At 52.1% G+C, this 11933-nt stretch overlaps 1 protein-coding gene across 1 annotated transcript; it reads right to left on the reverse strand.

Annotated features, from left to right (window-relative positions):
- Nucleotides 1-6015: 6015 nt before the first annotated feature.
- GALP (galanin like peptide) lies at nucleotides 6016-11277 on the reverse strand. Its single transcript, XM_047094333.1, has 5 exons — nucleotides 11194-11277; nucleotides 9245-9293; nucleotides 8476-8556; nucleotides 7414-7491; nucleotides 6016-6071 (listed from the first exon to the last, which is right to left on the reverse strand). The coding sequence occupies exons 1-5, from the start codon at nucleotides 11275-11277 to the stop codon at nucleotides 6016-6018; spliced, it is 348 nt and encodes a 115-aa protein (XP_046950289.1).
- Nucleotides 11278-11933: the final 656 nt, after the last annotated feature.

Here is an 11933-nt window from a genome sequence, read left to right on the forward strand (position 1 = left end):
AGCACTCTCAACAACAGCCAAATTATGGAAAGAGCCTAAATGTCCATCACCTGATGAATAGATAAAGAAATTGTGGTTTATATACACAATGGAGTACTACGTGGCAATGAGAAAGAATGAAATATGGCCTTTTGTAGCAACCTGGATGGAACTGGAGAGTGTGATGCTAAGTGAAATAAGCCATACAGAGAAAGACAGATACCATATGTTTTCACTCATATGTGGTTCCTGAGAAACTTAACAGAAGACCATGGAGGAGGGGAAGGGAAAAAAAAAAAGGTTAGAGAGGGAAGGAGCCAAACCATAGGAGTCTCTTAAAAACTGAGAACAAACTGAGGGTTGATGGGGGGTGGGAGGGAGGGGAGGGTGGGTGATGGGTATTGAGGAGGGCACCTGTTGGGATGAGCACTGGGTGTTGTATGGAAACCAATTTGACAATAAATTTCATATTAAAAATAATAATAAATAAAATGGGCTGACAAGTAGGCATTTAAAAAACCAGAAGTTGCATGCAAGTAGGGAAAAATGCATCGACATTGCATCAATTGCACAAGCCACACTTTTCCTAAAGGCAGAAGGCAGTGATACATCATCAAGGATGTGTGAAGAGATGATAGGCCTGTATCAAACCAGTGATTTCATCTAGTTCAGGGGCGGCTGGGTGGCTCAGCGAGTGGAACAGGAGACTCTTGACGTCGGGGTTGTGAGTTTGAGCCCCGTTGCAGGTAGAGATTACTTAAAAATAAAAATAAAATAAAATATTTAAGGGGCGCCTCGGTGGCTAAGTTGGTTAAGTGTCCGACTCTTGATTTCAGCTCAGGTCGTGATCTCACAGTTCGTGGGTTTGAGCCCCACGTTGGGCTCCGTGCTGACAGTGTGGAACCTGCTTGGGATTCTCTCTCTCTCTCCCTCTCCCTCTGCCCCTCCCCTGCTCCTTCTTTCTCTAATGCTCTCAAAATAAATAAACATTTAAAAAACAATAAAAAATAAAAATAAAATCTTCAGAAAAAAACAACCCTAGCTCAACCAAAGCTTTAACATATTAATTCCAAGGCACTGAAAAATGAAAAGTAAATATTGATACATAAGGAATACTAGTGACTTTTTAAAACTTATTTTTATTATTTTTCAATATCTTGGGATTAATGCCTTAAAACTCTGCTCAAACTAGATTAAATCGCTGATTCGACACTTGGCAATTTACCCTTTTATAAAAACAATGGAAAGCAGACACACAGGGGCGCCTGGGTGCCTCCGTCGGTTAAGCATCAACTCTTGATATCGGCTCGGGTCATCATCTCATGGTTTGTGGGTCCTGCGTCCAAGCCCTTCTTGGGATTCTCTCTCTCTCCCCCTCCTTCTCTGCCCCTCCACTGCTCATGCACTCTCTCTCAAAATAAACTCAACCTCAAATTTATCTTAATAATGGATTTTATGATTCTCTTCGAGTCCTAATATGTGATCCTGTATATGTCAGATAAAGATATATAAATATAGATGTAGATGTATAGATACAAAGGTATGCATGAACATAAAATAGAATACTTAGCCACAATATGTAGTAAATGTTTTATGTATAGTGTGTCGTTTAATTTAGCAACCAAAGGCAACTATCATACCCTTGGTTCTCTGTGAATTCTGGATTTGCCCCTGACCTTTCAGCCAGCCTATCTAGAAGCTAGAGACCAAGTTCTCACAGTACTGCTGTTGTTGATGCTATATTTATACTATTTACTGGATCGTTATGCTTTATTTCATGCTTAGCATCTATTTGTTGAGCGTTTGCATTATGTGTTCAGCTAAGCATTTGATATGTGAGATATACGTATTTTTAAAATGTTTTAAAGTTTATTTTTAGAGAACGAGAGAGACAGAGTGTGAGTGGGGGAGGGGCAGAGAGGGAGACAGAATCCAAAGCAGGCTCTGGGCTCGTAGCTGTCAGCACAGAGCCCCACACAGGGCTCGAATCCACGAACTGTGAGATCATGACCTGAGAGGAAGTCAGGAGTTGGATGCTTGACTGACTGAGCCCCCCAGGCACCCCTCTTATAAGCATTTTTGAAATTCATTCTTCTGTGACCACCAGGTGTAGATTTTTCCTGCTCGTCCTGAAGAACACTACCGGGCTGAGAGGTTTTTCATCTTTAATCTTATGAAATTTATCTTTACGATTTCTTACAAACATCTCCTTCTCCCCCTTCTCATTTTCTCCTGGAGTTGGCCTTGGATTCTTCATACTTTCTTGCTTCTGGAAGAGACTGCAATGTTTTGTTCCTTTTCTTAATTTGTTTCTCTGTTGTGTCCGTTCTGCCCTATGTCCCACCTGGCATGTTCTTTAGTTCAGCTATTATATATTTTTCTTAATGAATATTCGCTGCATTTAAAAGATGTTTAATTATTTCATCTTGCAGATTGCTTTTCTTATGGGTATTTCTATTTCTTGGATGACAGTTCTAATAGCCCTGTTTCTTTTTTTTTTTTTTTATTTAAAAAAAATTTTTTTTTCAATGTTTATTTATTTTTGGGACAGAGAGAGACAGAGCATGAACGGGGGAGGGGCAGAGAGAGAGGGAGACACAGAATCGGAAACAGGCTCCAGGCTCTGAGCCATCAGCCCAGAGCCCGACGCGGGGCTCGAACTCACGGACCGCGAGATCGTGACCTGAGCTGAAGTCGGACGCTTAACCGACTGCGCCACCCAGGCGCCCCAGCCCTGTTTCTGAAAGTATCTGAAACCAGCTTTTCTCTTCTCCATCGATTTTGCTTAACGAGCTGGCTCCTTATTGGGCCCCATGAGTTAGAATTCTTTGGGATTGGATAATCTCTCAGTTCCGGGTAATTTGGTTTCAGGTGAGCGCTCAACAATGGCTGGAGATGTGGTTGGTTGTCACAACCGGGGAGAGAGTGCTGCTGCTATCTTGTGTGTTGAGTGGGGGGGGGGGGGGGGACGCTGTTGAACATCCTGTAACGCAAGGGATGGCCCCACAAAGAGAATGATCCCAACAGAAACGTCAGTGGTGCAGAGGTTGAGAAATCCTGGGATGGGGGTATCGACTGTAGCTGATTAACCTGGCAAAGTCTAGTAAGCCAGAGGCTAACCTATTCTAGCTCCAATGCCCTCAAGGAGAGGAGATTAATCTACAGTTAACGTTGCCTTTGGTATAATCCTACCAAGTAAAACCTCAGATCAGGGTCACAAAATTAAGCCCCGCCCCTCCACCATGGCGGAAACCAGCACTGGGAGAAAGCCCTCCCCACATGTGAGGTTCACAATAGAATCACCAGGAACGAGACCACCCACAGCTTTGTCCCCCCCTCCCATCCCTTGGTGCATTGATTTGGTCTAGGGTGGGGCTTAGGATGTTTTCAAAGCACCCAGGTGATAGGGAATATTACTCAGCCTTAAAAGGAAGACAATCCCATCACAGGCTGCAACACCATGAGTAAGCTAAAGGAAGTAATCCAGACACAAGCGGATTCAATTCAGCAAGCAGGACCCTGGTTGCCAGGGGCTGGGCAAGGGTCCTGGGGAGTGGTTGTTTAATGGCGGCAGAGTTTCACTCTTGAAGGAAGGAAAGCACTCTGTGGATGGTGGGGCTGGCTGCACAATGGTGTGAATGCCTTTAACGTCACAAAACTGTACCCCTTACATGTGGATACGATGGTAAATTTCATGGTACGTGTATTTCACCACCATTTAAAAAATTTTTAATTAAAACTTTTTTTTCAGGTACCCAGCTTAGGGCTCGAACTCACAACCCCGAGATCAAGGGTCGCGTGCTGCACCGACTGAGCCAGCAGGGCGCCCCTTGATTAGATACCTTTAAGAAGACACTTGTTTGGGGAACTTGACTAAGGAGGGACCACGGCTGGATGTGTCCCCCTCCCTCCGACTTACTCAGGTGTGTCCCTCACCTGCCGTCTGTGCACCAGCAACATCTCTGCTCGTCAGGACTCATTCGTCACCAGGACATCTGGAGGGAGATTTGCACCTGCAAGGAAAGCCCTCTCCCTCTCCGAGAGCCCACCCCTCCCCTCCCCCTCTGCAGACAGCCTCCCAGGTGAAGACCCGTCCAGTGAGTGGCCCTCGGAGGCCACAGCCCTCCAGCCTGGGGGGGGACACAGCAGAGCTGTGCTGAGAGGCTGAGCAGAGCAGTCTCCTTTGGCATCAGCCCTTTCCTTCCCGAGCTGGAGAGAAGAGGAGCAAGGAGTGACGCTGTCTAGGGATGGGTCTCTGACCCCACAGCCACTCGGGGACAGCGACCTTCATCCTGGACGGCCGGGTGTTGATGGCACTCTGGGAATGAAGCTGTGCCTCCTTAGGGTTGTCAGTGGTGGAAAATTCAGGATGCCCGGCTGAATGGGAATTTCAGGTAAGCCATGAATAATTTTCAGCAGAAGTATGTCCCGTGCAACGGGGATTATCCGAGTATATAATCTATTGCATGCAATACGAGCCCACGTGCTCAACATTAGGACAAGCCCTCTGCGGGGTTCCAAGCCCCTGTCAGTGTGGGTAAAACCCCAGCACCTGGGCAGGACCCCTACCCTTTCTCTCTCACCTTAGAGCTCACAGACTTAACATTCTCTGCCTTGGGGCCATCAGGTCTCATCTCAATCTATCCTTTACTTGTGTTTTTATCTGGTTCCCAAACAAGGCTCATTGTCCCCTGGCCACCCCTCAGCCCCCGGGCCCTAGACGAACCTAACTCCGGGTATCCCCTACTGTCCCCCAATTCCTGAAGCGTCTTCTCCGAGGAGAACCCTTCACCCTCAGCCTCCTCTCTGAATGTCCTTCAGGGCTCTCACCCAACGGGTCCCTGTGCTACTGTCCCCACACCGCCTGTGTCCCCCAATTTCTGTGGTTTCTCCCCCCTCCCCCCGTGAGATCTTTGAAGGCAGGGCCTGTGTGCCTTTTTCGTGCCTGGGGCTTGAGGCTGTCTCTTGATTCTGCAATTTAAAGTTGCTAAGGGCTTACACTGAGATTTCTGATAGTGCATTGCATCCGGCCAGAGACCCAGGAACCCCGTGTGAGCGATCCCAGCCACGGGGCGCTGCTGAGGAAGGGGCGAATTCAAAGGACAACAGCGACCCAGAACGTGCGACCGAGCGCCTACCTCCGCCGCTTCCTTTATGTTGTGTTCTTACGGGGGCACGTGCCCCCAGCTCAAGAGGACAGTTCCCCACCTCCCGCAGGACTCAGGATAGCCACGCGCAGGTGTGTGAGTCAACACGACAGGTGCTGTGCAGGGACTTTTCTTTAAAAGAAGTGGGTGGGCCGGGACGCCTGGGTGGCTCAGTCGGTTAAGCGCCAACTTCGGCTCGGGCCGTGATCTCACGGTTCGTGGGTTCCAGCCCCACGTCAGGCTCTGTCCTGACAGCTCAGAGCCCGGAGCCCGCTTGGGATTCTGTGTCTCCCTCTCTCTCTGCCCCTCCCCCGCTCACACTCTGTTTCTCTCTCCTTCAAAAATAAACAAACATTAAAAGAAGTGGGTGGGCCAGGGCGCCTGGGTGGCTCAGTTGGTTGAGCATGGGACTCCTGATTTTGGCTCAGGTCGTGACCCTGGGGTTCATGAGGGGATTGAGCCCCACAGCAGACTCTGCGCTAGGCACCGAGCCTGCTTGGGACTCTCTCTTACTTCTCTCTCTCTTTCTGTCTCTGCAACGCCCACCTCATATGGGCTCTCTCTAAAAAAAACAAAACAAAACAAAAAAACGCACCAAAATGAAAACAAATGAAAGAATACAATCACTTTACACGGACTACGGAAATATTCACTGATTACATTAACCAAATGGTTCCAGAATTATTCTTGAGCTTGTTAACAATGCCCAGGAAAAATCAGTGACACCCGAGACAGTCTGGGAACTTTTGAGGGAAACTCTGCCAACCCTCCAAATTTTCGACATAGGATTTGGGGACTTAATTTCAAGATCCTAGTCTCAGTGGAGGGAGCTAGAGCGGGGCTCAGGAGGAGCTGGAGAGAAGGATGCAGAGGAGAGGTGTGGAGACATCTAAGACTGCAGGGCCTCTCCCTCCCTGGGAGCTTTCTTGCTGAGCTCGCCCGGGTCTGTGGGAGAGAAAGAGGCAAATTTTGAATAGTTCTGTTCACTGCCACCACCCAAACCAGGTCCTCGAGGCTGGGGATGAGGAGTTCGGCTGCGGTTCGTTCCACATCCCATCGCCTTCCCTGTTCGCTCTCCCTCGATCCTTTTTGCTCTGCCCTCCTTTCTTTGCATCTACCCACATATTTCCCTTTTCCTCCCCATTTAAGATGGCATGTGATGGTGGCGGGTGTTTTCGAGAGCCAGAGGGCTGCGAAGGTTGGCGTGGGGCTTAGAGGGTTGAGGAGGTCTGTCACGAGCAACACCGGTAAGATGTGCAATCAGTGCTTTCCAGAGGGGCTAGCACAGCTGGGATGAAAGTATGCTGTTCGTTTCCAGAAACAGGGCTGGGGTTGAAGGAACTGGGGCGAAGTCCAGCCGGAGGAAGGCAGGAGAAAGCGGGTCTTGATCGTTGACTTGGGTCGTGGTTGGGTTGGAAGCCAGCACTTGGATAATTTAATCCATTCCTTTAACGAGTATCTTCCAAGAGCCTACCCCGTATCATCCATCATCGTCCCCTGCACTAGGCAGAGAGCAAGACAGAGAAGGTCCCTGCTCACGTGGAGCTTAGATTTTATCGGGAGATGACAGAGAACAAGCAGAGAAATGTGCAAACCAAAGACGAGGTGCATCCTGGCAAATGTTACTATGAAAATAAGAGAAGATGACAAAAATAGAGGGAAGGTAGGTTTACGTCAGATACAAAGGTCAGGGGCAGGCCCTACGGTGGAGGAGTTGGCTCAAACGGTTTCTGCGAGAGGCGAAGGACGCAGCCATGCAAAGCTCTAGAGACAGAACATTCCAGACTGAGGCAGCAGCTGGGGCAAAGGTCCTCGAGGGAAATGGACCCTGTGTTCTGAGGAAACCGGGATTCAGAACGGGAGTCGAAGGACATGCCTGATCGTGAATGCAGATGAGCACAGGGTCCAGAGGGAGTTGAAAGGCCGGAAATAAAGATCTTACTCCAGACACAGGTCAGAGCCAGAGGTGACCCCATGGGGTCCAAGTGAGGGCTTGAGGTGAGTGTTGCAGCAAAGGCCTGGGGGTGGTTTTAGGGCAGATCAAAGTTTGGGAGTGGGGTCATGCCTGGAAAAGCGCCAGGTTGTGGGGAAATATCTGGGGTTGGCTGGGAAATTCATGTTGGGCCGAGAGGCAGGGAGGGAGGCGAAGGAGCACAGAGGGAGGGAACCGTCATGGCCGCGATAGGTGTTCAGAGTTGACCCTCAAAGCTCCTTTGGCTATTTCTCCTGTCCCTGTCTCCTGTCTCCGTCTGTATCTCTTTCTCTCCTTCATATCTCCCATGCTTACCTGCCGTCTCTGGTTTGGCCAAGGTCTCCCTCGGACTCCTCTTGGTGGCCTGCTGAGGGTGGGGATTGGGGAGCCCGTCTAGGAACAAAACCAGTTCAGGGCTTTGTACCAAGTGACTTATTTCCTGGGAATTTCCTGCAGCTCTCTTATTCCCTGGGAATCTCTCGGTACCTTGGGGTACCCGTTCAGGGTCATTTTCTCCAGCCCGGGGATACTCGGGAATGTGTGGGGACACCTGTGGCCCGAACACCGAACCATCGGCACCAAATACCAACAGGGCCACCGGCGAGGAACCAGCCCTTGATATGCCTCTATGGCCTGGCAGGTGACAACAATGAGACTCAGTTCAGGTCACAAGCTGCATTCACAGTGTGCCTGTCCAGGTGTCTGAACCCCCGTGCACACCCGTGATTCTTTCCCTTCAGATGAGGGTGGGACAGAGCGGGGAGTCTCAGAGACGGGACGCGGCCCAGTGAGCAGACGAGGTAACAGCACCAGGGATGTGCAAGGACAAAGTGAATGTGGATCTTGCAGGGAGAGAATATTAAAAATGGCAACCATAGGGGCCCCCCGGCTGGCTCAGTCGGTTAAGCGTCCGACTCTTGGTTTCGGCTCAGGTTATGATCTCATGGTTCGTGATACCGAACCCCGAATCAAGCTCCGCACTGACAGCGTGGAGCCTGCCTGGGATTCTCTCTCTTCCTCTCTCTCTGTCCCTCCACCACACTCTCTCTCTCTCTCAAAAATATTTAAAATAAATAAATAAAAATTTAAAAATAGATAGATAATTAAACCAACATGGCAACTGTGACTCCTTTAGTCTCCATCACATGCCAGACTGTTACCTGCCTTCTGTCGGCGAGCCACACAACAGAGCCGTTGGGCCTTTCCACTGATACGTTCTGCAGGTGGACGTATTTGAGGCTGGAAAGAATCGCCCTTCCCTGAGCTCCCCCAACCAGTAGGTGGCAGAGCGAGGGACGGAGCCCACACCTGCCAGTTTCCAAAGCCAGCCGCGGGCAGGCAAGGGGGGTGGTGGAGACGAATGCCCCACGCGCTCACCAATGGCCTTCCACAGGTCCGGGACCTCCAGGGCTGTCTTCTTCCCGCTGCCGCGGTCCCTGCTCTGAAGAAGGTGGAGCTCTGGGGGGGGGAGGGGGGAGAAGAGGACCCATGGATCTGTGAAATGGCAACATAACGGGGAATCCAGCAATCCTGTTAGGTTACTCCCTCGATGGAGCACCGCCACCAAATCCTTGGGACGGCGTGCACTTGGCAGGTGAGAAGTGGAGATGGCTGCCCGGAGTTACTACACCGCTAAGTGGCAGAACTGGGTTCTGAACCCGCCTGTGTCTGGATCCAAACCTCAAGTCCTTCCTGCTTTCAATACGGTCCCGGGAGCCTGGGTTTTCCTGGAGCACCGAGCGGCCCTGCCTTGAGCATCCCAGGGACGCGGCGGCTGGAACTGTCCCCGAGCCCCGTACACAAGTGCACAGTGAGGAAGAACCAGGGGAGACGGGGAGCCAGCGACGGAGGAACATCAGTATGCACTGGGGATCGTTCCCGTTCGTCTAATCCGCACAACATCCGCGTGGGGCAGGGGACCAGCACGACGCCCACTGTCACAGGTGAGGAAACCAAGGCGTCCAGAGAATTAGGCGGGGATGTGAACACAATGCCCGTGGCCCACACGCCCATCCCTCTGCTACACTAACTCTCGAGACGGGTCTGGAAATAAAACCCGAGGACCCCGGTGAATGTGAGTCGAGGGTCTTCCCGGGCTCGCTGAGCCTGGCCGCTGGCGGGGGCGGCCCTCAGCAGGCTCACTCACCGGGACCCAGGAGGTAGCCGGCACTGTTGAGGGTCCAGCCTCCTCGGCCCTAGACAGAGACGGAGAGAGCGAGACTCAGACGGGCAGAAAGGGTGGCAGGCAGCCCTCAGCTCTGGGGTCGCGTGCACCAGCCGCCACGGTCCCGCGAGCCTGGCAAGCGGGTTCACGGAACCCACATTTCATGAGCGCGGAAATCGGAGGCTTCCCGAAGCACAGCAACTCGGAATGGGAAGGGGCTTTATTTTTTTTTTATTTTTTTTTTCAACGTTTATTTATTTTTGGGACAGAGAGAGACAGAGCATGAACGGGGGAGGGGCAGAGAGAGAGGGAGACACAGAATCGGAAACAGGCTCCAGGCTCCGAGCCATCAGCCCAGAGCCCGACGCGGGGCTCGAACTCACGGACCGCGAGATCGTGACCTGGCTGAAGTCGGACGCTTAGCCGACTGCGCCACCCAGGCGCCCCTGGGAAGGGGCTTTAAAGAGCACTGCCGTGGGGGCGCCTGGGTGGCGCAGTCAGTTAAGCGTCCGACTTCGGCTCAGGTCACGATCTCGCGGCTCGTGAGTTCGAGCCCCGCGTCGGGCTCTGGGCTGACCGCTCAGAGCCTGGAGCCTGTTTCCGATTCTGTGTCTCTCTCTCTCTCTCTCTGACCCTCCCCCGTTCATGCTCTGTCTCTCTCTGTCTCAAAAGTAAATAAATGTTAAAAAAAAAAAAAAGAGCACTGCCGTAAAACTTTCCACGCCATCACAAACCGCACAACACGCGCGTGTGCGCACGAGTGCGGGATCGAACCAGGCTGCGTCGCTGGGTGGTTTTAGCCACGTTGCTGCGTCCCTCTGATAATTACAACGGCCGACATTAGGGTTTACTACGTGCCAGCGTCCGTTCCAAGCAGGACTGGATACACGATTTAGGGGGCTCAGAACAACGTGAAAACACGGGGCCCTCTTGCTCAGAGGCGATTAAGGGTTTTGAGACGGCCGCAGCGAGCGTGGGCACCTCCTGGGTGGCGCACGCCCACATGCCACCCTGGTTCCAAGCCCTTGACGTGGTTACCACCTGGTGCCCACGACGCCCCCAGTCAGGCTGAAACGCTGGTTTGCTTCATTTAATGAAAGTTGCGTTAAGAGGTCTGCCAGCTTGCTTAAATCAAGCCAGGAAGCAGCTAGAGCTGGCCCGCAAACCCAGGCGGATTTCAGACTTCACGGCCACGTGTACCCAATACTCACGCCTCCGTTTTCCCTGGTGCAAAATGGGGAGTAACGAGGCCGAATTGCCGAACGGCAGTGGTGGAGCCCGGGTTCCCGGGGGCCAGGAGAACACGCACACCCACCGACCCTCATCAGACCTGCCTGGCACCTCGGTCAGAGGGTCACCGTCGGCCCCCTCGTGACACAAGAGCCAGGGACGCTCCAAGACACTGGAGCGCCAAGCCTGGGCCCTCTGGACTGGGCAGTGCACTAGCTAATGAGCCTGAGACCCAGGAGCTCAGTTAGCCCTCGCGGTGCTGGGATCTCACAAAGCACTTGGGGGACAGAGATCAACGAGGCACCTTGTCAGGAGGCGTGCAGCTAAAAGGAGAGAGCCAGGATTCCAAACTCCACGGGGGTCTCCGGTCTCCACAGCCCCTACTCCCAGTCAGGACCCGGACCAGGGGCCGGCATCAGGCTCCACAAGAAACCAGAGGGGCGGGACGCAGCCCCTGCTGACAACTTGGAATGGCAGGGAGCTGTGCCTTTGAAGGCATCTCTTTGTACCTCTGGGCCATGCTAATCCTCAGGACGTTTGTGCTTCCTGACCTCTGGGTCGTGGGTTCGACAGACCCCCCACCCAGGGCCAAGGCGCCCCCACAGCTCGTGGCTGGGCTGGGAAAATTAGAAAACTCTTCTAGGAGGGCAGTGACGGGGGTGGGGGTGCTGTAGGTGCAGACGGCTGCCGCGGGGTCCCACCTGGTGGACGGGTGCAGAGGCGGGGGTCACCGCCAGGCTGAGCAAGACGGCCAGGAGGAGGACCAGACAGACAGAGGGAGCCATCTGAGGGCCGGAAGGGTGGGCGCTCGGACCTCCAGGACACTGTCAAGAGAGAGTGGTGAGTGTATTTGTTCACTTCTAGTTTCATTAGGTCTAATTGCTGTTCAAGAAATTTCCTGTCTTTGGGGCGCCTGGGTGGCTCAGTCGGTTCAGTGTCCGACTTCAGCTCAGGTCATGATCTCACGGTCTGTGAGTTCAAGCCCCGCGTCGGGCTCTGTGACAACAGCTCAGAGCCTGGAGCCCGCTTCGGATTCTGTGTCTCCCTCTCTCTCTGCCCCTCCCCTGCTCATGCTCTGTCTCTCTCTCTCAAAAATAAGTAACCACTAAAAAAAATTTTAATTAAAAAAAATTCCCTGCCTTTAACATGTACATCCGGAGGAATTCGTACACAGGCATACACCCAAGATATGCGGGAGTCATATCCATCACCCTCAAAAATCTCCTTGCGTTTTTTTGATTGTTTCAGTTTCTTGTTTGTTTCGTTAACACGAGATCTGTCCCAACATACTTTTTTTTTCTCTCAGTCTTACTGAGGTACAACGGACGTCCAGCACCGTGAGTAAGGTGTGCAGATAGCGGCTTCACACATATACACCGCCAAGAGGGTCACCTCGTAAGTCTGGTTAACAGCATCTGGTACCTCGTACAGGTGGGGAAAA

The sequence above is a fragment of the Lynx rufus genome, unplaced genomic scaffold (genome assembly GCF_022079265.1).
Source record: "Lynx rufus isolate CCGP_SWC_20201006 ecotype Redwood Valley unplaced genomic scaffold, mLynRuf1.p SCAF_39, whole genome shotgun sequence".
In the NCBI taxonomy this organism is placed as follows: domain Eukaryota; kingdom Metazoa; phylum Chordata; class Mammalia; order Carnivora; family Felidae; genus Lynx; species Lynx rufus.

Excerpts from the sequence above, each read along its gene's own strand:
- GALP (XM_047094333.1), bottom strand. The coding sequence starts at position 11,277 with ATGGCTCCCTCTGTCTGTCTGGTCCTCCTCCTGGCCGTCTTGCTCAGC. Across the intron at positions 8,557-9,244 it reads CGGCTACCTCCTGGGTCCCG|AGCTCCACCTTCTTCAGAGC; the intron begins GTGAGTGAGCCT and ends TCCCCCCCCCAG. Across the intron at positions 6,072-7,413 it reads GGCCAAACCAGAGACGGCAG|ACCCGGGCGAGCTCAGCAAG; the intron begins GTAAGCATGGGA and ends TCTCTCCCACAG.